Source organism: Podarcis pityusensis (genome assembly GCF_964106645.2).
Source record: "Podarcis pityusensis genome assembly, chromosome: 5".
Classification (NCBI taxonomy): domain Eukaryota; kingdom Metazoa; phylum Chordata; class Lepidosauria; order Squamata; family Lacertidae; genus Podarcis; species Podarcis pityusensis.
The window spans coordinates 34,338,151-34,364,521 of record NC_138032.1 but is presented as its reverse complement, the minus strand read 5'-3'; the positions used below and the strand labels follow the sequence as shown (position 1 = coordinate 34,364,521).

At 42.8% G+C, this 26,371-nt stretch overlaps 1 protein-coding gene and 1 long non-coding RNA gene across 3 annotated transcripts in view; one reads left to right on the top strand and one right to left on the bottom strand.

The window, feature by feature from the left end:
- Positions 1 to 386: 386 nt before the first annotated feature.
- Positions 387 to 8,357, bottom strand: LOC308478011 (adiponectin-like). Of its 2 annotated transcripts, none has more exons than XM_081007245.1 (3): positions 8,199 to 8,357; positions 3,441 to 3,688; positions 387 to 1,661 (listed from the first exon to the last, which is right to left on the bottom strand). In XM_081007245.1, exons 2-3 carry the CDS (start codon positions 3,658 to 3,660, stop codon positions 1,132 to 1,134), a joined length of 750 nt encoding a protein of 249 aa, XP_080863371.1. In that variant the 5' UTR covers positions 3,661 to 3,688; positions 8,199 to 8,357; the 3' UTR covers positions 387 to 1,131. The 2 variants fall into 2 exon arrangements, with proteins under 2 accessions (XP_080863371.1, XP_080863370.1); XM_081007244.1 differs by having other exon boundaries at positions 3,441 to 3,667.
- Positions 8,358 to 12,148: 3,791 nt separating this feature from the next.
- The window catches only part of LOC308477925, a 35,184-nt gene continuing 20,961 nt past the window's right edge, over positions 12,149 to 26,371 (top strand). The window contains exons 1-2 of the long non-coding RNA XR_013986756.1: positions 12,149 to 12,648; positions 19,426 to 19,581. This is a non-coding gene — a long non-coding RNA (uncharacterized lncRNA). The remainder of the gene's footprint in view (positions 12,649 to 19,425; positions 19,582 to 26,371) is intronic.

Here is a 26,371-nt window from a genome sequence, read left to right as displayed (position 1 = left end):
GGCTTTTCCCTTCACCCACACATGAGCACACGCTCTCCAGGGCTGACAGGAATGGCGCACGTACCTCAGCCCCCCACCCCACTTTACAAGAGAAATAACAACTATCAACGCCTAAAACACAAAGGAAGCAGCATGGGTGTATGAGGAAACACACCCCTCCCCCCAAAAAATCACATTTGGGCAACGTTGGGGTTGGTCCCAATATGGTTTTTTGACAAAAATGTGGGTCATAATCATGGCAACATATAGTCCGGCCTCCCACAAGGTCTGAGGGACAGTGGACCGGCCCCCTGCTGAAAAAGTTTGCTGACCCCTGCTTTAGATTGTTTGATCAGAATATATATATGCCGTCTGATTTCAGCACAAAAGAAATAAAAACATAGAACTGTGGGTGAGCAGGATTTTTATTTGTAATTCAATAACATTTTTGGTGTTCCAAATATTCTGTTGCAAACCTTCATTTTTATTTAAGTGCTAATGACATCCTGTGCATATGCTAAGGTGCAGAAGCCACACGTAACTCATTAAAGAAACAGGAATATGTATTAAAATATATCTGAGAAAGCAATGCAGATCTAATGAGAAATCACTCTGAAAGCCACATCATGATAATATTGTCAAGCATTAGTTGCTTCTATTTGTGCAGAACAATGCTTATACGGCTGCACCTCATTACTGAATTTCTATTGCTTTAGGCTCCTCTCTTTGAAGCTTATTGTTTGCTCTATTTGTCAGTATAAATGTAAGTAAATAACACCCATTTCTACAGGAAGAGGTTTGGGCAAGTGTCTTTGATGAGTACAGGCAGATTCCGGAATCACACATGCATGTATATCACTTGCTTTCTCTGAATTTTATTAACATGCTCTTGATGTTGAACAGCTGAATGTGTGAACTGACTCTATTGAAACACACTGTGGTGAAGAAGGAATATCAGTGGGTTGTATCTGTGATGGCTCATTCATATGGACAAGTCACCACTGGATGTTCAAGCAGTGGACATGCATGTGTGAACCGCCTTTGAACCCATCTAAATTCAATTTGCTGTGTTTCCTTGCGTTGACAAGTAGACTACAAGGAAAATCCAAACAATTATTGGCTATTTCCCCCCTCTCTCCCACCCCTGATATTCTATTGTCCATTATCCAAGTTTGGGTAGAGCAAGAATCCCATGAAAGTAGAATCATTAACATTATCAGCATAGATACCATTGTCTGTTTCATCTCCATATACTTGGAGCCAGACTTCATCCCCATATTCCAGACGGAGCAAGACAGAACCAGATGCTTGGTCAACGTCGTCCTTCTGGTACTTGTCATAAGTGATGATGACCGCTGTGTCCTTCTTGAACAAGCTAACTTTTACATCTGTCACGTACACGGTGAGATGATATGCAAAATAGTAGACTCCGGGAAAGATGCAGCGGAATTTCCCTGTCGTTACGTCATAGTGATTTTGCTCATTGTAGAATATCTTCGTAAACCTGATCGGAAGATTGGCATAAGGGACTCTGGCTGTTAGACCAACACTGAAGGCAGATTGATACCTGGAGGCAGTTTCACCCTTTTCCCCTTTCAGTCCTGGGCTTCCTGGTGCCCCTTGAGGGCCTGCAACACCAGCTGATCCTAAAATTCCACTGTCCCCTTTGAGGCCTTGTACACCTACCAAGAAAATGGATTTTTTGTTAGAGTGGAACATCCCCAGGAGGTTTCACCCAAACATCCTCAGCTGAAAAGATTAGTTCAGCCTCACTTTCCTTCACAAGAACAAAATTCTGAGTCAACTTATTTGTGTGGGCAGCTCATGTCTACGAAAGTAATTCCCAGCTTTATTAGGTCTGCTTTCGTTCTAGTAAACTCCAGAGCTGCTCAGGAATCTGAAGACTGCAGTTTCAGTGTCCTAAGAGTACTTTTGATTCTTTGGGAAATGCCCTGGAAACATGTGGAAGGACATTAAATATTGATGTAAGTAAACCCAGGGCTTTTTTCCCAGCTGGGACTCACCGGAACTCAGTTCTGGCACCTCTCAGGTGGGTGGCTATTCTACGAGAATGAGGGAGGCGCTCATGGTGAGTTCCAGCACTTTTTTCTAGAAAAATAGCACAGAGTAAAACTGCTCCCACCATTCTTCCTTATGCTGTGGCATAAGTACCATATTTTTCCATGTATAACAGGCCCCCGTGTATAAGACACCCCCTATTTTGGGGGACTCAAAATTAAGAAAATAGGGGGGAATTGCCCAGAGTTGTTGAGATTTTTTGGGGGGGGGTTAACGAAAATCACTCACCCGCCTAACAATGCTGCCAATCGCACGCATCGCAGTAGCCAAAAATCCTCTGCCGGCTCACTGTCAGCAGCTGCCAATCGACAGCACAATCAGCTGCTCGCAGCAGCAACCAATCCCCTCCCCCACTCTGCACAATCCATGTATAAGACGACCCCCACTTTTTGAGACTATTTTCTCAGAAACAAGCCTCGTCTTATACACGGAAAAGTACTGTATTTAAATCCATTAAAAATCCAGGTGGCCACTGGACAAAGTGTGGCCTCACAAGACCCTCAAACATTCTTTCAGTGTTCAAATGAATGTCCTAACCCTAATCATTATCAGCTAATAAACATGGCCCATGGTCAAAGGTCAGATGGAGCCTCATGTACCCACTTCTGTCTGCAGATGAGATCCGTGGCTCAGCTAGTCATAAACAAGTATTTCATAAAATTTATATACCACAATTTTTTTTATTAAAAAACCCCCACCAACACCTCAAACCCTTAATTATCATTTACAGTAATGTTTATTATATATAATAATAAAAATATAAAACAAAATGTTGCTCCTGTCTCCCCATACTGGTGCTAACAACAGCTGGGATGGGTTTACAATGGGGGAAAGGATTTGGGAGGAAAGTGTAAAGACTCTCTCCCAGAGCACCATGTCCTTCATTTCCAAGTGCCCCCCTTAGGCTAATTATTAAAAAGGGGGGAGGGAAATTCTAATCACAGATCCCCTAACTCACTGCTACTTTGGTCCTGAATATGTCCCTGGATGCTTATTGTTTACAGATTCTTCTGCTTTGCAATTTTTATGCTTTGGTAGTATTGGTTGTTATTCTGTTCAGTAGTTTTCTCTACTGTTATCTACAGTATTTATTTTAAAAATGCACTTTTGGTGTCCTGAAGAGGATAGAAAGGCACAACATCATGTTTAAAAATAAAGGACGGAATAAATAAAGGGAAGGAAACACAATTGTTACATTATGTCCGCAGTGACATGTTTTTTCTTTCTTCCTCTTGTACTTTCATGTGTCATCTGGCCTGCATGGTGATGTGTGAACCTTTGATCTCAGTCCTGCCAATTGATTAGATTTAAACCCATTAAAGCTCGCAGGGCCCTTGTGGGAATTGCTGGCTTGAATAGAACGGAGGGCTGAAAGCGCTCACCTTGATCTCCTTTCTCTCCCTTTTCCCCGTCCTTTCCATCCCTTCCATCTCTCCCTGGAGTTCCGTGGTGGCCTGGGTAGCCTGGTGCTCCTGACATCCAATTGGCACAGACTCCCCTGGGTGGCTGTTGGGGGTCTTCTTCAGCAATCACTTCAAGGTAACAGCAACGTTTCAGCAAAAGCACCAGCGAGAAAAAGAGGAAGCTTGATCCTTGCTTCATGTTGCACCTGGAAATAATGAGGAACTGCCTAAGGAAAAGGAGTAGTAATAAGGAACAGTAGGAAACTCACAACTAATGGGGATCACAATCCTAGGCACTCCAGTGGCTCCTCTGTTTACCACTCCATCACTGGGTGTAAGGACCTGGGGAAAAGTGGGCAACTGCACATCGCTGAGGAAGAGGAAAATCTAGGACCAAAAGACTTATGTGAGTAGCTGCCTGACCTTTCAATCCACAGGGAAAACACTGGAGTCAGACAAGGGACAAACTAAAGACAAAACCAGCTTGGCTCACACAGGGCAATCACAATGACTGAGTCTCAGAGATAGCATGAGATTTATGTGTCCACCCACCAAATGTAAGTTATACAGTGGTGCCTCGCAAGACGAAATTAATCCGTTCCGCGAGTGTCTTCGTCTAGCGGTTTTTTCGTCTTGCGAAGCAACCCTATTAGCGGCTTAGCGGATTAGCGCTATTAGCGGTTTAGCGGCTATTAAAGGCTTATCGGCTTAGCGGATTAGCTGCTAAAAGGCTATTAAAGGCTTAGCGGCTTAGATAAAGGGGGGGGGAGCGAAAAAAAATCTCAAGACTCGCAAGACATTTTCGTCTTGCGAAGCAAGCTCATAGGGAAATTCGTCCTGTGAAGCAACTCAAAAACGGAAAACCCTTTCGTCTAGCGGGTTTTCCGTCTTGCGAGGCATTCGTCTTGCGGGGCACCACTGTATAATTTAGGGTACAATCCTGCACTTGGTCCAGTATATCTGAAGGAGCATCTCCACCCTCATCATTCTGCCTGGACACTGAGGTCCAGCACCGAGGGCCTTCTGGCAGTTCCCTCACTGCGAGAAGCCAAGTTACAGGGAACCAGGCAGAGGGTCTTCTCGGTAGTGGCGCCCACCCTGTGGAACACCCTCCCACCAGATGTCAAAGAGAACAACAACTACCAGACTTTCAGAAGACATCTGAAGGCAGCCCTGTTTAGGGAAGCTTTTAATGTTTGATGCATTACTGTATTTTAATATTTTGTTGGAAGCCGCCCAGAGTGGCTAGGGAGGCCCAGCCAGATGGGCAGGGTATAAATAATAAATTTTATTTTTATTATTATTGTTATTAGTATTATTTATTATCTGCTACCGGATTTGGCAGAAGTCCATATCAGCTGACAAAATGCCAGGTTCATCACCACTAAGACAGATATGCAGGTGGAATACTAAATATAAACTGGTGGAACATAACACTGGAGTGCCAGAGAATACAAGATAAGTCAGATGGGGAGAATGAGGGGCATCTAGGCCTGCTGGACCTGGGATGCTACCAAGTAGAGCAGGGGTGGGAAATCTTTTTAATCTGGCAGACCTTTTTATTATCTCCCCCACACCCTTGAGCCAACTTTGACAGGTGAGTTGTCTCACTCAGCTGCTGAAGTTGGTCTGCAGGGGTGAGGAAAAGTAATGCTCAAGCCGACCTTGAAAACACACACATCCTGTCACATACTTCAACTGATGCATAGGGAGTTCAGTCCTGCTTTCTGCAGGGTTTTATGGCGCTGGTAGACCCAAACCAAGCAGGATTGAACTCCCTGCACATTAGCAGGAACTGGCGGGCATGGTCAAATACATCAGTCAGGTGGGAAGGAGGTTGATTCACAGGGTGCAGGCGAACCAGCCAGTTTTCAGCAACCAGCCAGTTTTCAAGGAGGGATGAACTCATGAGCTGCTGCATGTGTGTTTTCAGTCCTGTTTTCTGCAGTTTTCAGACTTGCCATCCAGTCCCGCTTGGGAACTTGCTGCCATGCTGGAACAAAGCAGAGTTGGACCCCTTCGGCCTCAGCTAGACAGAAGTGGGTTATTCCCACCCAGTTCCTTCTCCAATATACAGGCTCTCTTTTTGATCAGGGAGCTCCATCCTTGCGAGTCTCCTGCTTTTTGTGCCTGTCCTGCCTCCCATGCCTTTATTCCTGAGCCTCTTGTTCCCTGTGAGGAAGCCCCTCTCAACCACAATGGAGTGACCACTCTGGAGAAGCCAAACTCCCTGCTTCCTCTGCTGCAGAGCTGCTGCTTCTGCCTTTGCTGTCGCCATCTCTCTTCCTAATCCTCCCTGCTGTCAGGGACCCTGCTCCTGCCTCAGAGAGCTTTGGCAGCGTTTGCCTTCTGCTCCTCCACAAAATGCAGAAGAACGTCACATGAAATGAAGATCACCGAACCAGAAGATCAAGCACCAGTTCTGTAACTGCAATCAGCAGAAGACTCAAGGCACAGTTTGAAGCTGTAGCGTTAAGGGAGATCCTCCACAAACAGAAGCATCTAAGGCTAGGCAGAGGGAGGCAGCTGGTTTGGGGTATCATGAAAGGGCAGCAAGCTGTTAGTTGTTTCCCCATTTTTATTGGCAGGGTGGGGGAGAGGCGCTTGTGGGATTTCCTGCTGCCAGTTCCAAAAAAACCCTAACTGGTCACTTGCATATTATCTACCTTGACTTGGGGTGCAAGGTGCATTTGCTGTTCTGCCCCAGAGAGCAAAATGCCCTCAGGAGACCCCGGGAACTCTATGCTAATTCAATTCTGCCCCATGCATGTTTTCTCAGAAGTTCCACTTTGGTAAATGGCACTTACTTCCAGGTAAGTGTGTACAGAGTTGCATCTTGACTGATATATGCTTCTGTACTGTTTTTGCAGACAGGGGCCAAAGTGACTGGACGACTGGATTTGAGGAACGTATGTTTTATAACCTAAAGAGGCATTCTGTGAACCACACTATGACAAGCCAATAGTTCTGGACGAGGATGAAACAATGAAATGACCTCTAGATTCCAGAAACATTATCTTCAAAGTATGTGTGGCAGAGAAAACTTGGCAGATAGTGGGGTACATATCTGGGCATGTCATGCTTGTACCACTTCAGTGTCCTTATCGCTACATAACTCAGGAAAAGACATTTAAGTTCCAGCACTCAGAACAGACATATCTTGATTGTAGTTGCTATATTTCCTAACTACCACCCTGTATGATTTTGACGCTGCTTTTAATGTACACCTCTATTGCAAAATGCAATGCAATTCAATAACATTTTGCATCTCAAACTGCTTGAGATTATCTGAGCTGCTGTGGAGAAAGTTCTTGCACTCAGCCATGTGATCAACATGGAAGGACACGCCACCCACCATTCCAATACCTCTTTGTAAAAACAAACAAACAAACAAACAAACAATAAACACTACACCAAAATGGGATTTTGGTACCCATAAAATTAAATGCATTTGTAGAATGCTCCTGGTCATATACAGCAGTCCCAAAACCAACTCCTATACAACCAAATAATTCTGATCAAGGAAACTTGTAAATGCCCACTTTTCCTGATAGGGAGGCAAAATGCAAAACAAAATCAAAATATTGGAGAGGAACTGAAGACCTACTTATGTGTAAAAATGCATAGGTTTGGGTTGATGGCTGCATTTCTGTGCTCACTTACCTGGGAGTAAACTCAATGAATTATATTATTATCTAACTAAATATGCATAGGCTTGGGTTGTATAGAAAATTTGCAGAGTGAGTGCAACATAACTGTGGGTTTGAAGTCTACTTTAAAGTACTACATTAGTTGCATTAGTGCTGCTGTATAATAGTGTGGTTTATATACTGTAGTATTTATCTTGATCTTCCAGGACAAAAACAAGCCTGATCTTTGAAAATTAATATTCCTACATTTCTGGACTTTTGAATTATCATTGGTACTAGCCTAAGATAATGTATTCTGTTCCGAAACAATATTATGGAGCTGTGGAATGATGAGGCTGCAATCTTAAAGCCACTTAGTACTATATCTTTGTGCAAAAGAAAGATCTATTATGTCTGAATATTCTTTTAAAAATTGCCATCTTCATTTAGATTATTCAGTGTGACACAGTCATTGTGCTGGACTGTCTCCAGAACTAGAATGTATTAGTATAGTGAAATCTAAAGTGCTCAGGTAAGTGATCTATGCATTGCACACTCCTTAGAATGGCTAAGAACTCTCATCAGGCATTTTCACCTGAGCCACTCCAAATTTGTTAATTAGTTAGCATAACATATGTCACCTGTTTGGCTCAATATTGTAGTCTAGCAAGAAAGGCAGATAACTTTAATTAAGCATTGTGCTTATATAATGTACGGTATCTCTTTCTCCTTTTCCTTCTCTAGATAATACCCTCTAATGTAAGTCCCACTGAACTCAATCAGACTTGAATAAACTTGCATAGGGATTGTACTGTTAACTACACTGGCAGACAATCATGAAGAATCTAAGTTAGTAACCAGTAGAAGGCAGAAAGATTTCAAATTTCTTGCTACAATAATTTTCTTATGAAGAGTTTTTCTCATTTCTGCACTAACTTTGAATCCATTCTTGACTGCTAATTCAAGCACTCAGGAGACATGGAACAATGCTGTTAACTTTCCTAAATAATTGGTTCCTAAATAAAAATACAAGTGTGCAGTTTCTTTACAAAATGAATTATCTATTTGAATGGTGTAGTATAATGCCATAACAAAAAATGGCTCTTACCAGTTGTTCTTTGTATGATGTCCTAAGTTGCTTGCAGTCACTTCAGAAATGCAACGGAAAGAATGGCTGGGTCTCTCAATCACTTATCACAAAGAGACATGTGGAGCTGTCAGTTATGATGCTTGTCCTTTCTATTTGCTACCGAGCATGCTAATTTAATTCTATGCACTTTCTATCATTTTCCTGTTTCATTTTTAATTTGGGATCATTTTAATTGTGTTCTATTTTTAGAAAGACATATTTTAAAAAGAACCAGATGGCCTGCTCGAGAATTGTCAAACCAATGATAATTAGATTTTGTGTTACCAGAGGAATATGCAGCACACAGAGAGAGAGAGAGAGAGAAAGAGAGAGAATTTCCTTTGGGATTGTCCCATTGAATTCAAAGGGAGTTTCTTCTGACTCTGAGCAGTCATGTTTTGCTATTAAATAAGTGGTTTAACAGTGCAATCCTATATAAGTCTACTCAGAATTTGGTCCCACTGAGTTCAAAAGTGCTTACTTCCAGGGAAGTGGGTATAGGGTTAAAAGAAGCAGTCTTTTAATTTTATATTTGGTTTTGACTCTTTGTTTCTTTGAGTATGGAACTAGTTATCTAGCTATTTATCTAAATAAATAAATACCTATTTAGGGGAAGGAAGAGTTCTGTGCTTTGCTAGTTAGACCCTTTTTAAAAGGAAATAAGTAACTTTATTAAGTACCTGTGTAATTTACTATCATTTATTGGTGATATGAATCATTTGCTCTGCAGGCACTTTTTGTCTGACTGAGCCATACAGCAGCCAGAAAGATTGCCAGATTGATTTGCACTGACAAGTGGACAGGTAGCCTTCTCTTGCAAGATTATATGTGGAATTCCAAACCCAACATTATAGACCCTTGCTAATGACATGAAATATAATGTCTCCCAACCCCTTATAACATTTCAAGTACTCACCCCTTGGGTACTTGTCAAATTGCCAGATACACATTTGGTATTTAATGTTTGATAGCACTGCTGCTGTTGTAAGGTTTTTGTACTGTGTTCTTTTGCAGGGAATTTGTAACCATACAAACATTTCACTTTTTGACATTTGCATATTTTATATGTACCCGGCTTGCCCATTAGTGTAGCTCCTGATGCAGCCAGTCCCGCCCCCCCCCCCCCGAGTCCTAGTGACAAAGGGAAAATATGATGTGCATGGTACCATGAGTTATATTTGGCTGCACGATATGAAAGCACTTCAAACTGCCTGCTGACAAGCAAGAAATCTCTCGGTCAAATTAGAACAGTGGTGTCAGGTGTTAAGGTCCTATTGTCAGGCTCCTGCTCTTTCTGCAGCAAGAAGGTTTGAGTCTGTTGCATTCTTTAAATGCGCTTTTTGTTCATAGGGGTCTGAATTATTGGGGGAAAGTTGGGGAAGACGCCTCATTTTAAAAACACAGGTGGCAGGCAGGCATCATCCACAAGAAATCTACAAGCCACACCAGCTGACACGAACCAAATTTTTCCAAAATTACACAGGTAACCAGGCAGACCTGTGACAAATGCAGAGGCAGGAATGTTTGACGTTCCCAGGGCAATGCAGATAAGTAAGTCCTATAGCAACACCACTGGTGGGAACCAGTCAAAATACAGCTGATCATGTCACCCATTCATCCTCTCATTGCTCAAGAGGTCATTCTTTTGAGATGGTAAATACCTTCGTTCTTGAATCCAGGTCCCAGACCTACCCTATTCATGCACAAAATATGCCCTTAAGACAGGATTTGTAAGTGAAAAGAACCATTGGGAGTGGTTTCCCCCCAAGATATTTCCTTCTGCTAAAGCTATGGTTTTCCCAGTAGTGATGTATGGAAGTGAGAGCTGGACCATAAAGAAGGCTGATTGCCGAAGAATTGATGCTTTTGAATTATAGTGCTGGAGGAGACTCTTGAGAGTCCCATGGACTGCAAGAAGATCAAGCCTATCCATTCTGAAGGAAATCAGCCCTGAGTGCTCACTGGAAGGACAGATCCTGAAGCTGAGGCTCCAATACTTTGGCCACCTCATGAGAAGAGAAGACTCCCTGGAAAAGACCCTGATGTTGGGAAAGATTGAGGGCACAAGGAGAAGGGGACGACAGAGGAGGAGATGGTTGGACAGTGTTCTCGAAGCTACCAGCATGAGTTTGACCAAACTGCGGGAGGCGGTGGAAGATAGGAGTGCCCGGCGTGCTCTGGTCCATGGGGTCACAAAGTGTCAGACACGACTAAATGACTAAACAACAACATTTCCTTCTGCAGAGGAATATTTGGCATCATTAAGAGTCTCTAGATGGCTTCAGGATAGCTCTCTTGTACTATTCCAGACATGTGGTTTATATACTGTACGTGTGTTTACCTTGTCTCCTTATGAACATTCATGTTATTTATGACACCTTAGAATTCTTATAACAATAAGTGTCCATTGATTAGCAAGTTGCAGGTATTTGCATTTTGCCTTTCTACCAGGAAAAGTGGCCATTTACATGTTTTCTTGATCAGAATTATTTAGTTGTATAGGAGCTGGTTTTGGGACTATATGACCAGGAGCATTCTACAAATGCATTTAATTTTATGGGTACCAAAATCCCATTTCGGTGCAGGGTTGTTGTTTTTTTACAAAGAGGTATTAGAATAGTAGTCAAAGAAGGTGGATTGACTACATGGCCAGGTGCAATAACTTTCTCCGCAGCAGCTCAGCAAAATGTCAAGCAGTTTGAGATGCAAAATGTTATTGCATTCAGAATTTTTTTTTTATTAAGACCTGCTTAGCTGTTGAAATCTTGGCTATTTCTGATTATAAGTAGTCAGTATTATGAGGATCAGTCACTTGTCAGTTCCCTTTTAATTGTTATTTTTTAAAAAGGATCTTTGTCCAGATTTTCACTTTGGGGGATATGGCAACCCTATGTGAAAGGAACAGAGGGGAACTAGATTCTCTCCCGCATTCCTGAACCTTTCAAGGTATGCTTATTAGGGATACTTTGGATTCTAATCTGTTGTAGTGATTGTATGAACCAGCAGGTGGCAGTTAGTGTACGCAAATGCAAGGGGGAATCTAGTCTATGTAATTTATAATGAAGTTTCCATCTCTCTCTCTCTCTCTCTCTCTCTCTCTCTCTCTCTCTCTCTCTCTCTCACACACACACACACACACACACACACAACTCCCAAGTCTCTAACAGCTGTCTATACAGAGAAATGCAGTAGGCAAGGCTTCTCTGGTACTGGAAATCTTTCACCTGTTACATTTCTGTGTGTCAGTCAGGTGATCTGGTATAGGAGCAGCATCAGTAAAACAAACACACAGACCAAGCCTAATTTATAAAATGTGTTATCTTATAATGGATGGCCATTTCAGAACATAAGAAGGGACGTGTTGGATCAGACCAAAGGTCCAAACTAGCCCATCTTATTTCCTGCATTGGCTAGTTGAGTCCTTCTGGGAAGCCCACCAGCAAGATAGGAAAGCAGCAGCCTTCATTGTTTGGTAGCAAGTATTCAGGGACGTGGGTGGCACTGTGGGTTAAACCACAGAGCCTAGAACTTGCCGATCAGAAGGTTGGCAGTTCAAATCCCCACGATGGGGTGAGCTCCCGTTGCTCGGTCCCTGCTCCTGCCAACCTAGCAGTTTGAAAGCACGTCAAAGTGCAAGTAGATAAATAGGTACCGCTCCGGCGGGAAGGTAAACGGCATTTCCATGCACTGCTCTGGTTTCGCCAGAAGCGACTTAGTCATGCTGGCCTCATGACCCAAAAGCTGTACCTCCTACGGCCAATAAAGCGAGATGAGCACCGCAACCCCAGAGTCGGCCACGACTGGACCTAATGGTCAGGGGTCACCCCCCTTTACCTTTACCTTTATTCAGGGACAAAGCACCTCTGAACCTGAATGTCTTCAGTTCATTTGTCGAATTCCAAACTCCACAAGCATTTCTGGATGTTCTGGGAAAATGACATCCAGAAATAATATCAAAATATACTGGAAATGCTGGAAAAGCATTATTCAGTGTTATTAAGTCCCAAGTGTTATTAAGGCCCGAGACTACAAAGAACTCATCTTAACCAGATTAATGGGCAACAAAATGACAAATGAGGGTCAGTGTGATTAATAGTGGAAAGGAATCAGTGCTGGTTCTGCAGTTCCACCATTTACAGGAATCTACCCCTTGATTCTGCTACCTGTGTGGGTGTAACCAGAACAGAAGCAGCTCCTACTAATTTACTTGGCTCTTACTAGTGGGGACTATCATCTCTCCCCCCACCTCCCCAGGAATGCCCCTGGATATGACACTACACTATGATGAAGCATTATTCCCAGGGGGCATTATGTCCTAGGAATCTGGCCAGCAGACTGCTAAGAGCAGCCAAGTTGCTACTCGAAGTGGCAGCAGGACTTTTCCTTTTTGTGAGAGAAAGAAAAACCTTCAGCCATCTCTTGTTTGAAGGTAAGACACCTCCCCAGTTATTACAATTTGCCCCCAACCAAAAGAACTGTGCAAGGGGCAATGGCCCTGCAAAAGTGGTGGTGGATATTTGGCTCAGCTTTAATTAGTCCCCTGCATAATGTTGTACTTTTCATGTTTTGAATGTTTCGATTAATTTAAAAAATAAAAATAAAAAATACTGCAATTGTTTGTATTTGGGGGTCTAATGTCTTTGCAAGTACAGGGTGCTTATAGTTCTACAACCAGTTTGTGTTATTTATCTTCCTAATAGAGGGGAGATCACTCACTCACTCACTCACTCACTTGTGCTCATTCAGGTTGCCTTAGCATTGCTCAACCATAGGAACCAGTTCCAACCTGCATGGGCAAAAGCCAGATCTCTGGTTTTGCCCTTTTGTTTCTGCTGCACAGGCATAAATAGGATCCTTCATTGTTCTGCAGAAATGCAGTAACTGTTCTGTGTGCTGCGCACAAGGTTTTTGCCACTTGCCCAAGACAGTTGCTGCGTCAAGGCAGCTACTCTTTCCCTCAAGAAATTGCTGCTTTTCAGCCGGTCCCTAGGGAACAGGCTAGATATCCCCTCTATATATGGTTTTGTTATGTAATTGGCTGGGGGGGGGGGAATGCCAAGCAGTGTCTGATGTCAACTGAGGTGGGTGGGGAGGGGAACTTTAACATTTCCTCCCCTTTTCACAGCCCCAACAAAAACCCACCCCTCTCATATGCTATTTGCATTTCAATTGAAACCTCCATGGATGGAATTTTGGGAAGATGCTGACATAAAAGCTCTATTTATGTGTTTGAAATCATGTTTGTGGGCGTGAAGTCTGTAGGGAGTGGGGTCGCCACCCATCCCGTAAAAAACAGGACCACCCTGTTTTGGGACAAAAATGTTCCCTGTTCTTCAAACGGGAGACCTTTTCTTCTGTATTTGAGCTCGGCCAGCCCAAAATGGTGGTTGTGTCATTGTTGGTGCGGCTGATGAGGAGCTTGGCCCAGCGTGAGGGACAATAGAGAGAAGGGAAAAGACCTCCTCTCCCTCCCTTGTACCTCCTTCCTTCCTCCTCACTGGCGCTCCTCCTCAGCCACTACCCATTGGTCAAGAATGGTGCGGGTCTGCTGCCACTTAGCCGCCTCCACCACCCTAACCTGACCTCTCCACCTCCCTCCTCCTCCATGCTCAAGCCTTTTCCTATGCCTGCATGGGCAAGAGGCTAGAGATGTGGTTCAAGTTGCCCATGGGAGCTGGCCATCTGCCCGTGAGTCAAGGGAAAGAGAGGGGCCAGGGTGGTAAGGGAGGCCAAACCGGGGAAACCCCCCCCTCCACAAAGGGGGGGGATTTGGTGTCATGAGAGTGTGTGTGCCCCCCAATCCTCACCCCCAACCTGCCCTGTCTTTTGCCTGACCAAAGGTGGCAACCCTAGACTAGGGGGAGTGACTGCAGGCATGGTACCCCATCCACCCCTGTCCTTGCCTGCTTTCCCTGCGCACTTTATGCCCATATGCATTTTTCCTGAATGAATGAGAAGGTGTAGCACCCTGCTTGTGGTTAACGCTTAGCTGGAATGAAATATTCAACGCAGCAATAGAGAAATTAAAATAATAATTTATTTGTCAGACAAATAAATGATAGGCACAGTGGTATATGGTTACCAAAGCTCTGCCCCCCTCCAGCCCTGATGGCCAGCACTTATATTTCCTCAGCCCAGCCCCCTTGTTCCTCCTTTGGCTGCCTCTGTCCAATCAGCCTGGTTGAAATTCCTATTGGCTGTTTGCTAGAACCAATCATAAAAGATACACCCATTTCCTATTACCTTTTATGGGAGACAAAGAGCTATATTTCCTTCTATCCATAAATGGCAGACAAGTAGCCATATATCTTACATTTGCCTCGACAAGGCACCTTAATTACCAGATCACCTTTTGCCCCTGTTGCCCCTGCATTCCAAAACAAATGGCTGAAACAAATAGCTCATGGTATTAAATTCTATCTAAACAGAGATCTTGGGTTCACATTCTCACACACCATCAATGAAATAAGAATCTAACATAAGAATCTAACATTTCTTACTTTCTAAATCCTTTGCATAATTACATTAAGCCAACAAATCTCATACATAACATAGATAGCTTTTTAGAAGAAAAGGCCTTTGCAAAGTAAAAAAGGAACTCAGTAAAAACAGCTTCAAAAGAAGCCTCTTCAGTTTACACCCTCCTTTCCCAGCCAGCTGCTTTTCCCATTGGCTCTTCCCAAAATTTATTGCCCTTTAACTCTCTCAGTATACCTTAAACCTTAGGAAAATATGGCTAGAGTCTGATGGGAGGCACATGGTACTATTTTCTGTTAAACAATAAATCTTACTATTTACCAACTCTTAATTAGTGTTTTTGCAGCTTGATTGTATTCTGTAATATGTAGGGTCAGTGTAACATTTGCTCCCAGCCTGTAATTCCCTTTTACAACTTTGAGAAACTTGTCTCCTGCTACTGCTATAAATCGGGGGGGGGGGGGGCCTTGTTCAGGAGAGCAGGAAGATAAACAACTGCCAAAGTACTTAGCCAGCTGGTTTCTGCCTGGCATGAGACATACAAACATTTGCAAATATATCTTTAAGCTCATTTTAAAATACAGGCCTTGATCAGATGCCTCAAAGGCAGTAGATGCACAACAGGCACCAGCTTCAGTGATTTAAAGGGGAATTAGACAAACCTATGGAGGACAGATCTTTCAGTGGCTGCTAGCAGTGATGTTTAGGCCAGTTAAAGCAGTTGTTGGGAAGCAATGAGGGGAGAGGACTGGAGGCATCTGGTTGGCTAATGGAGGTAGTCAGAGGCTGAACTAGAGGGGCTGTCTGCAGAGTTCCTCTTATGTTCTTAAAATTGAATATTTGATGGCTACATCAGAGAGAGAGGAGGAAATAGTAGAGAGTAAGAAATGAAAGCAATGGAGGCATTTTCTGCCTTGGAATCCTAGCCCAGAGTGGCTGGGGAAACCCAGTCAGATGGTGTTATGTACTAAGCTCGGATCCTAGAACAATAGGCAAGTAGGATCCTAGAATGCAACAACTGATTGGCTTGCAGGAAAAGACCAATCAGGTTCCAGGAGGGAAGCAGAATCAGCCAATCAGATGGGACTCATTGTGTAAATAAGGTATATAAAAGCCTGAGGTTTGGGGGGCAATTCAATCACTGTTTTACAAGCTGCAATAAAGAGCATGAAATCACTGCAGGACTCCCGAGTATATTTCAGATGGGCAGGGTACAAATAATGGTTTACGGCAGGCATTATAGAAAAATAGATGTCCATTGCCTAGCATCCATTTAACATTTCCCCAAAAAGCTCAAAACAACTTTGCATTATCTTAGTAACCCTTACAACAGGCTGTAAGAAAGGCAAATATTGTCTCAACAATATAGAAGGAGCGGTGCTAATGCCATGAGATTGTGGTCTGAGGACTTCTCAGCACAGGCCCTAGCTATCTACTACTATACATCTGCTCTCCAAACAGTACATTATACATTTATAATATAATCAATGAAAGTTGCAGCTCCACTAAGTGCAACATGGAGGGATGGAGTGTTCTTGGATAGGAAAGCTTCTTTTATTCCACTTGGTAGGAAACAGAAGCCAGCCTGTGCTTGCTCGTATGTTGGAAAGGTGCCATATATCTCTGGATGGACTAAAAAAGACTCGGCTGCTGAATTAATTTAGGTACATCAGCAGTCAGATCTGGTATCTTCAATATAAGTTTAGGGGGGTAGTTGGGAAATTTGGAAGGGTTTGGGTAGCTGGGAAATAAAATATGAAAGCAAGTAGGTCATTTTTCTGTGTGCAAACACCAGCGATCTGTACTTGCGTGAATGGGATGAAGGAATTACCCCCAGACACACCAGACACAATTCAAGCTGGCTAGTGATTGTTGGCATTCAAACACTGGCAGAAGCTGAACTGCAACAGAATTCCTGTTGGAGGAGTACACTTTTTGTGGATGCAATCACACTGGGTTTAAGAAAACAAGAAAGTGAATGTTTATTAATAATGGAGAGTGCCTGGTGCTGCCTGATAATTTTTAGAAACAAACAAACAAACATGCTTCTTAAAAGGATAGTGTAAGTTGTGTGTTTGGTCATGTCATGACAATAATTTTGCTTGGACTAGTTGTGAATTCATACTGGGTTGCCATCTTGATTCTAAATGGCGCCTGACGATATATCGAGAAGTGGCTGAGCATGTGCCAAAATAAAATGATTGGTGCCATGTTCCAGTCTACTATCTTGAATCATGATGGCACCCGGCATCCAAACATTGATGAAGGCCATTGCCCCCCTACCTAGGAACCCTCATGCCCAATCTGGGGTCACTATCTTGAGAGGCAGCCAAACATATGCCCCCAAATGGGTAACGTTCTTCCAAATTCATGTTTCGGTCCCCCATCTTAAATCAAAATGGCTCCTGGTATCCAAACATTGACAAAGGTCACTTCAGGATCCCTCATGCCAAATTTGATGACATTACATCAAGAGGTACCCAAAGGTCGAAGTAGACCCCCACACGTTAGGAACTCGCAGGAGGAAGGTGACATGTTGTTTGGACCAGGAACCATAGTCTAACAAACTGGCCCATTTAAGAAGCCAGCTTCATAATCCATGGATTGTAGTTGTCCTGCTTTGAAACTGAGCAGAATTTGTTATAAACCACAATACCTTGTCTGGGTGATACAACAGACTTGGAAGAATTGCAGGGCAGACACTGAGTAGGGAAACACAGAAAAGCAAAATCTATCTTGATACTAAAACTTATTAGCTTCCGTTGATCATATCACCTTCTGCTCTGTTAAACACCATTGCCTACAGGTGTCCAGATTTGACAGGAAGAATTTCCATTTATTTTATCTCTGCCCACCCTAAGCAGCACTAAAAGAGAGGACTTCAGGTTCTTGATACAGAGTTTGGTTTGTTGCTACAGAAATTTCCCCGCGTTAATAGGTGCTTTCCCACAGCACCTTGCTGCTTGCCAAAATGGTAGGTGGATAAATGCAAGTTTGAGTGATTATAAGCTTGCATTAGATTTGTATGGGTGTGCCATTAACTACATTTGGGAGGTCTGAATAAATTTATTGATATAACTTGGCACAGTATTGCAATAAAAACACGTCTTCTTCTTATGTAAAACATTGTTGCAGCGGCACAGTGTGATAGGAATTTTGAGGTCTTAGATATATGTTAAATGTTCATAAGTGTACCAACCAAGCACGTACATAGATCAGCACAGGAAGACTGACCTGGAACCATTTTGATTCCCAAACTGTCCCAAACTGACCAAATGTTTTCTCTGCAAGGTCAAAGGAAAATGGAAAAGCCTCCCCATTGTCTTTTCTTTCACAAATCCTATCTTAAGGGTATGTCTGTGTTTGAATAGGGTGTGAGCCTGTGACCTGGCCCAGGAACTAAGTATTTATCATTACAAAAGACTGGCCAGGCTCCCCAGGCAATCCAATCAAGTAACCTGCCAGACAGGACATAAACAAGGACAGGAGAAAAACAACATTCAAATTTCTGTTTTAGACCGCCTTTTCTGTGATGTAGGTATGATGTATCTGGGGGGTGGTCTTAGGTTACACCCCTTCTGTGATGTATGTATGATGTTTCTGGGGGTGGTCTTGATCTACAGGGTGGCAATTTCAAAAGTCCATATTAGGCCTTGCACACCATTGTTCTGGGTTCTTCCTCCTTTCCTGCGGGTAAGAGGAGCACCCTGTTGCAACAGATCAATAAAGATCAAGCTTACCAGCTGCTTTGCTTCTCAGTATTCTCTGGTTGGCCTCTGTTATTTTCTCCTACCAATAGGGAACCTATGTAAGGACTCTGTATGGGCTCTTGGATACCCCATAAGGCAAAGGGGCAATTTTTGTTTACAACAACAGTTAAGGGCTGAAGAAGATATTCTGAGATGGATCCATGACCAGTTAATGGTAGGGTGGGGGGGGAGGGATGATGTGCAAAATAAAAGGCACAATTTTGAGCTCAAAATAAGATGTTATAGACTGCCACTTGCTCAATATTTTCATTATTGGGTTTAGGAAAGGATGCAGGAGTGTGATAGTGAAATCTGCTGATGAGACAATGTTAGGAGGCATTTTCAATAAAGGTAAGGACTGGAAAATTATGCAGGATAGATAGCCTTGTCTTAAGGACTGATATAACAATAATTAACTGGATGGAATTCAGGAGGACAATGAGAGATGACATTTATTGACCTGTGGCTGATTAATAAGTTCTTTTTGTATTTGCCAAATACCTGCTAGGAAATAAACGAATGATAAACTTATGAACCAGCACCATGGGAGGCAACTGATAAGAAGGTGGATGTGAGGAAGGAATTTTCAAAACAGCTTGACATATCTAATAAATATAGGTTGAAATTAATATTACTATACAATAAATTAGAATGGCCTCCCCTACACTATTGTTTATTAGGAATGAGAAGGGTGAATCCTTCTGAGCTTAGCTGAAAGTCAGGCATAAGAAGAAAAGGGGGGAAACACAAATCTACATTACTATAGGACATTATTATTAATATTATTTATTATTTATAAACTGCCCTATACGCAGAGGTCTCAGAGCAATTCACAGAAAATATATATAATCAGAATAAAAACAACAACCCAATAACAAACAGACCCCAAGAAAAGAGCCACATTTTAAAAGGTTATAGGATGTCAAACAGATCAACCAAAGGCCTGGTTAAAAAGGAACATTTTTGCCTGTTACCTAAAGGTGTGTAATGAAGGCACCAGGTGAACTTCCCTGGGGAGAGCGTTCCAGAGATGGTGAGCCACTGCAGAGAAGACCCGTTCTCATGTTGCCAGCCTCTGGACCTCTCAAGGAGGAGATACATGGAGAAGAGCCTCAGAAGATGATCTCAGGGTCCTGGTAGGTTCATATGGGAAGAGGCAGTCCTTGTGGTATTGCAGTCCTGAGCCGTTTAAGGCCTTGTAGGTCAAAACCAGCACTTTGAATTGGGCCTGGAAACTAACTGGTAGCCAGTTCCTTTTCAAAACTCCATGTCACACAACATTGGCAGCAGGACAGCAGCACACCCTCTCCCCTTCTTCAACATGTGAGCGCTCCACATGCAAGTAACACGTGAACAGAGCTGAAATAAGTAGTTAAATATGAGAGGAGGGAAGTAGAAATATAAGGGAGGGAGGAACATGTGAGCACAGGTCTCATTTCTGTAGGTCCAAACCATGTTGCATGGGATCTCCGAACCAGCTCTGTGTTAGAAGAGATCCTGAAATTTGACCTTCAGTATAAGTAGAACCCCATACAATTTCAAACAAAGCATCCCCATTGTTTCCTATATACAACAGACAAGGCAAAGCAAGTTTTTCCCCCTTGATGGCTTACCAACAATCCTCCAGGGCAGGTCTTCTTGTAGCACAATTGGACTGCAATCTGTAGCCTCTTACCTGAGAGTTAGCCCCACTAAACTTAATGGGAGTTCCTTTTGAGAAGACTTGTAGAGGATTGCACTGTCCTCACAAGCCCAGATGTAGCGATATCCATCTTCATATGCGAAAAACTGGGTTTCTGCCTTAAGAAACTGTGTCTTTATGGCTTTCAAACTTGAACTATAGTTTATACACCCCATGGGTTAATGTATCGTTAAAACTTGGTTCTTCATTAGACTTTGAAATGTAAATAATTGTGTAAAGATTTGCCATATCTGCTTGCTGAGTGTCTTCAAATAGATACATGTTTTCCAGAGATAATGGATAATGGATATTAGGTGTACTTGGAATTGTAAAAGAGGTCACACTGTTTCTTTTTCTTCAAGACCTGTAGGCATGTAAATCTCAAAACAAAAACTGAGAAACCATTCATCCACTTGATTAATAATAACTGAAACAAACAAAAATGATTGATTCATTATCTAGGCTGTAACAAAGCAAACTTTAACAATTCCTTGAGTCTGAATATTTGTTTTCAGGATGACCAATTTGTTTATCTACAAAGGGGAAATTTACAAAGAATATGACTCACCCAACTCCTTTAAGTCAGAAGAGCAGCTTTTATACTATTTTGATACATGTTAGCATCTACTTAATCAGAAGTTGTTGTTTTTTTTCAAATTGGGGGTTCATCTGGACATCCAGGAACTTTAAGATAAGAGTGATGAATGGATGGCATAAGATGGATAGAAATAGGTCAGAAAGAATCTGCACCATAACTCCCACTTTCCTTTGGCTTGTAACACCACAGAACACACCAAGGCCACTTACTTGATAAATAAGATTGGTAAATTTCCTCCTCCTCCTCCTCCTTGAAAACAAAAAGAAACTGTTCCTTGCTTCTATAGTGCAACTCTCTTCCAGTTAATTTTGCATTAATGTTCCACATAATGACTGAACACAGGATACATGGCTTCAAAATAGCTCTCATGTTGTACTCTTGCATGCCACCCCAATCTCTGAGCAGTGTGAGATTTCAGGGGGTTCAGGTGCTTATCAAGGGTTCGTGTTTCTTTTTGGGAATGACGCGTAGCAGAGAGTGTGGCGTCTTTATGATATGTGGTTTATTTACACATATATACAACTTGATCCTATGGTGGAGGAAGAGTTCACAGCATTAACAGCCAGAAAGGATCTTGTTTCTCTCCTAGCGAGAGCGTTCAGAAATCAAACATCATGCTCTCCTTCTCTGACTTCTAGGTGGCATTACAGCCAACTCCCAATTCTCAACTCTGCCTTTTGTCCTTCTCACTGTTGAAGAGTTGGAGGAGGGACCCTTTCCTTTGTTCTCTTAATGGCCCATTACCTTTCCCTTGTTCTCTCTTAATGGCCGATCACTTTTCATTTGTTTTCTTAATGGCCCATCACCCAGGTGATTACACAAACACAGGAAGCTTCCTGTCTTATATTTTAGCACTTGCTGGTTCCAGGGTTAGAATGCGTCTGGTAACCACAAACTCATAACAGTACTAATGCCCCATCAGTTATTTAATTTGCTAGTTGCTAGAGAGTGCTCAGCTTATTCAGAAAAGTTTTAGCAAGCTTCTTCCTCTAGTTTTCATTCTATCTCTTTAAGGAACTGTGCTTAGAGCAGAGCTACAAAGAAGATCGCTTCTTTTACTGGAAAGTAATGGCTTATGGCTACAAATCCCCTTTTGGCTGAGCGGGGAGAACTGCTTATGGTAATTTCATCACTAGGTACTTCACTTTTGTAGCATCTGCATGCAGAGGTTCACTGAAGTTCAGCTATCTTACTTTGCTCCCCATTGCCTAGTTCACGCTGAACAAAAAACTGTACTTATTTCTGGCAATGAACAAAGGAATCTAAAGGGTGCCACATTTGAAAATAAGAATGTGTTATCCTAATATCCTCTCTTGCAAGGAGAGTCACGGAAAGTTTCCCAAAATCCTAGAGTTGTCTTCAGCATCCTGCTAACCAATCCAGGGCCATGAACAGTCACTCAAGGGAACAGATTCCAAAGATGGCACCATTTTCCTACCACAAGTCTTCATCTGCATTTGGCATTTAAAAAATGAATGAGCTCCAGTGTCAGGAATAGACATTAAAGGTTCTATTTAAATAAACCATGGAGGAACCGTCCCTCCTCTGCCCCCTGAGATCAAACATTTTATAAGCAGCACCAATGGTCATATAGTGTACTGTTTTTATGGGCTTACAGGGACCGGCATGTCATTACAGGTACTGGGATCCTGGAGGAGCTATCTGTACATCGGCTGGGAAATCATCCAAAATATCCACCTGAATGATCTTGGACAGTGGCGTAGCGTGGGTTGTCAGCACCCGGGGCAAGGCAAATAATTTGCGCCCCCTAACCCGTGGATTTTAGCACTCGAGTCTCTTCCACTAGATTAGTTAAAGAAACCCTTACCCCCTAAGCACATGTATTGTTTGTTATGAAAATACTGATGTAATTAAAGTAAAATGCATCTAAATACAAGTTTATTTTCAAACACTTTATTGAGTGTGAACATGCATCACACATTCTTCACATTTTCAGCAGGTCTATGAATACAAATCTACAAATGTAGTAACCTAGCATGGGCCATGCTATTATATGTCGTCTCACAACCATCGTAAACGACAAAAAATATCAAGAACAAAAACTAAACATCAAAATGAAACCATACCCTGGAGATGATCCAAGACTGGGCTAGATGGAGCCAACTTCCTCAATCCTATACCTCTAATTGTAATTCTTTAATAGAAGTGCAAGATATCAATCTGTATATACAGATTAATTTAAATTCGCCTGCTTTTAATTTGCGCAAATTTTTCAACAACGGAACTGAAATCTACATTAAAGTCTCTCTCAATTGACAGTATTGCTAGATTACTCAGTCTTTCTTGGCTCATTGTAGATCTCTGATATGTTTTAATTAGTTTAAGTTTTGAGAAACTTCTTTCACAACTTGCTGTAGAAACAGTGATAGTAAGAAAGATTCTTAATGTGACAACAAAGTTAGTTAAACTTTCTTGCAGCTTCCACTTATACACCCAGCGAAGCAAATCTAAAGCTGACCAGTTTGCAACCTGCTCATCAGGATTGACCTTCTTATACAAGATAATGTGGTGCCGAAGTCGAGTTATTTCGGTAAGCATAGATGCAGCATTCAATTCTGTGTACTGAGCACACATGTGCAGAATTTGTTTCTTAATAAAATCATCTTTTCCAGTATCCAACAATGTTTGGATTTGCAAAAAAGCAAATCGCTGGTGAAGTGTATTCATCTGTGTAGTACGTTTTTTAATTTCTGCCTGAAGCTGATCAATTGCTTCCAGTTGTTCTCTGCTTGTTTCCTGTATTAAGGTCAAGCCAGCATCGCAACTGTTCTCACCATCCATCTTCTTGCGTCTTCCAACTCTTCTCTCTGTAGGTATGCAATAGGTTTTGCATACCTGCAGAGCTTTCTCAGTTGCCTTTGACACTAGACTATCACGTTTTTCATGACAAAATAAAGCCAATGCTTTTAATTTTTGCACGCATTGATCAAGCGCAAGTCCTTCTTGCTGCAGGTAGATCTGAGTATCATTTACTTCGGTTAGTACTGGGTTCCAAAAATGCAAGAAAGAGAAAAAAACATATGTCATTATGCAAACTAAAAGACTTCCTGCATCACCCCTGGTTTCAGAGGTTTCTTCCGGCCCATCTCTCAATGCTTCCAAAGCGTCTGTTATTTTCTCAGTGTGTTCAGCAAGTACGCATACAGCTTCATGCTTTGAACTCCATCTTGTGTTACACGATCGCTTTACACTAATTGGTACATGTTTCTTAAGGATATCCCACCTGTGGGTGGAGCTTGAGAAAAATGCATACACCTTTTCCACAGTGCCAAAGAAAGTAACAGACTTTGTCCCAACACCAACTGCATGCATCCCAGCAAGATTGAGCGAGTGATTGTTACATGGCACAAACATTGCTTTGGGATTCATATCCAAAATACGTTTGTACACCACTAATGTGTCCAGCCATAGTCGCAGCATTGTCGTATCCCTGGCCGTAGCAATGCTCTAGTTTAAGGCCATCAGCTTGCAACTTGTCACAAATTTGTTTTGTAATGACATCAGCTGATTTCCCATATAGCTGAATAAAGTCAATAAAAGACTCTGTCACATGGACTCCTGAATCTTCAGTATGCACATATCGAATCACTTGGGACATTTGGTCAGTGTGTGAAATATCAGGAGTGCTGTCAAACATTATAGCAAAATACTTGGCCTTTATGATATTTTGAAAGATGACTGTTCGAATGTGATCACTGAGCAGGCTAATAAACTCATTCTGGCTCTGTGGAGAGAGATAGGACACAATGTAGCCATCTGTGTGTTGTACTCTGTGAATATGTTGTTTGGCAACTGGGTCATATTTGGCGAGTAACTTGAAAGTTTCTAAGAAATTTCCACAGTTACCATCTGTATTTAAATCTTCAGAGTGACCACGTAAGGGTAAGGTTTGCCTTGCTAGATACAGAACACAATCAAGTATTCTGACTAAGATTGCCTTCCATTTTTCAAATGACCTCTGTTGTGCAAGCTGGGCAGCAACATCAATAGTCTCCTGTTTATGCAGCCGCATTTCTAATTCTTTCCACATTGTAAATGCACTCAAGTGATGTGAACTGCGCTCATGCTCTACCAATCTAGGGCTTAACTTTCTCCATGCATTAAATCCACTTGACTTTCCAAATGAACTTTTCCCTTTAGCCTTCTGAAAAAGCATGCAAGGAAAGCAATATGCAGCATTGTTTACAGGAGAAAACCCCAACCATGTCCTTAACATAGTCTCACCATTCTCCAAATGTATGTAGAACCAATCCTTGCAAAATGACCTGCCATTACTGTCTCTTGGAAACCATGCATCCTTATTCTGCAGTTCCTCTGTCCCTCGCCTGACGAGTTCAGTTTTCAAGGTTTCATCCATGGTTTCAGGCCAATAGCCAATATCAGTAAAAACTTTTTGGTCAATATTTTCTGGCAGATCTGGCTGAGTATAAACATCCTTAGATGAAACTGTCTCCGCTTCTAATGCAGGAACAGGAATGTCCACCGACACAGGATCAGGATTATGAGTCTCCTGTGGTGCTGCTGATGGTCCTGCTGTATTTTCAGCAGTACCCACCAAAAACCGGTGAAGGCTTCCAGCTAACTTAGCTTGTTTCTCTGTCTCTATCTTTCTCCTTTTCCTGCCTTGTGCACCAGATTCTTTTTTGTATGACATGATATAGGTGTAGTATTCTGCTGAAATTCTAAAAAAAGGGAAAAAAAATCACTTTCTTGCCTTGCTGCACTTTTTGCACCCCTTCATTGTATAATGTCAATAGCACTGCAGTGAGAGAGAGTGAGTGAGCCAGGTAGGGGCAGAGAGCTGCGAGTGCGAGCGCACAGTGGCGTAGCGTGGGTTTTCTGAGCTTGCACAGAGTGCTTTTCCTCCCTATGGGCAGAGCCAGCTTGCTCCTAAATACAGTGGTGCCTCGCAAGACAAAATTAATTCGTTCCGCAAGTTTTTTCTTCTTGCGAGGCACCGTTTCCCATAGGAATGCATTGAAAATCAATTAATGCGTTCCTATGGAAACCGCTTGCCAGGCTGGCGGTGCGGAGAAGGGCTTTTCTCCCCACCGCAAGCCTTCAGGACAGGTACGGGAACAGAGGGGAAGGAGCGCAGCACTTCTCCTCTGTTCCCGGGGCTTGCGGTGGGAGGAGGATTTTTCCTCCCCACCGCCAACATTCAGAACAGCATTCTGAATGTTGGCGGAGGGAAGGAAAACCCTCCTCCCACCACAAGTCTTCAGGACAGCCATCCGAAGGCTGGCGTGGGGAGAAGGTCTCTCCGCCCCACCGCCCGGCTTCGGAGCAGCCTTCCGAAGGCTGGCGGTGGGGCGGAGAGCCCTCCTCCCGCCGCCAGCCTTCGGAGCATCCTTCCGAAGCCTGGCGGCGGGAGGAGGTCTCTCCGCCCCACCGCCCGGCTTTGGAGGAGGTCCGAGGACAGTGGGGAAGACGCGCTGCGCTTCCCCGCTGTCCCGGAGATTTCCCTTTAGGCTTTCGTCTTGCGAAGGAAGCCCATGGGGAAATTTGTTTTGCGAAGCGCCTCCAAAACGGAAAACCCTTTCGTCTAGCGGGTTTTCTGTCTTGTGAGGCGTTCCTCTTGTGGGGCACCATTGTACCTGAGCTCTACAGTTAGAGACTCACCATT

Excerpts from the sequence above, each read along its gene's own strand:
- LOC308478011 (XM_081007245.1), bottom strand. The coding sequence starts at position 3,660 with ATGAAGCAAGGATCAAGCTTCCTCTTTTTCTCGCTGGTGCTTTTGCTG. Across the intron at positions 1,662-3,440 it reads GGGAGAGAAAGGAGATCAAG|GTGTACAAGGCCTCAAAGGG; the intron begins GTGAGCGCTTTC and ends TTTTCTTGGTAG.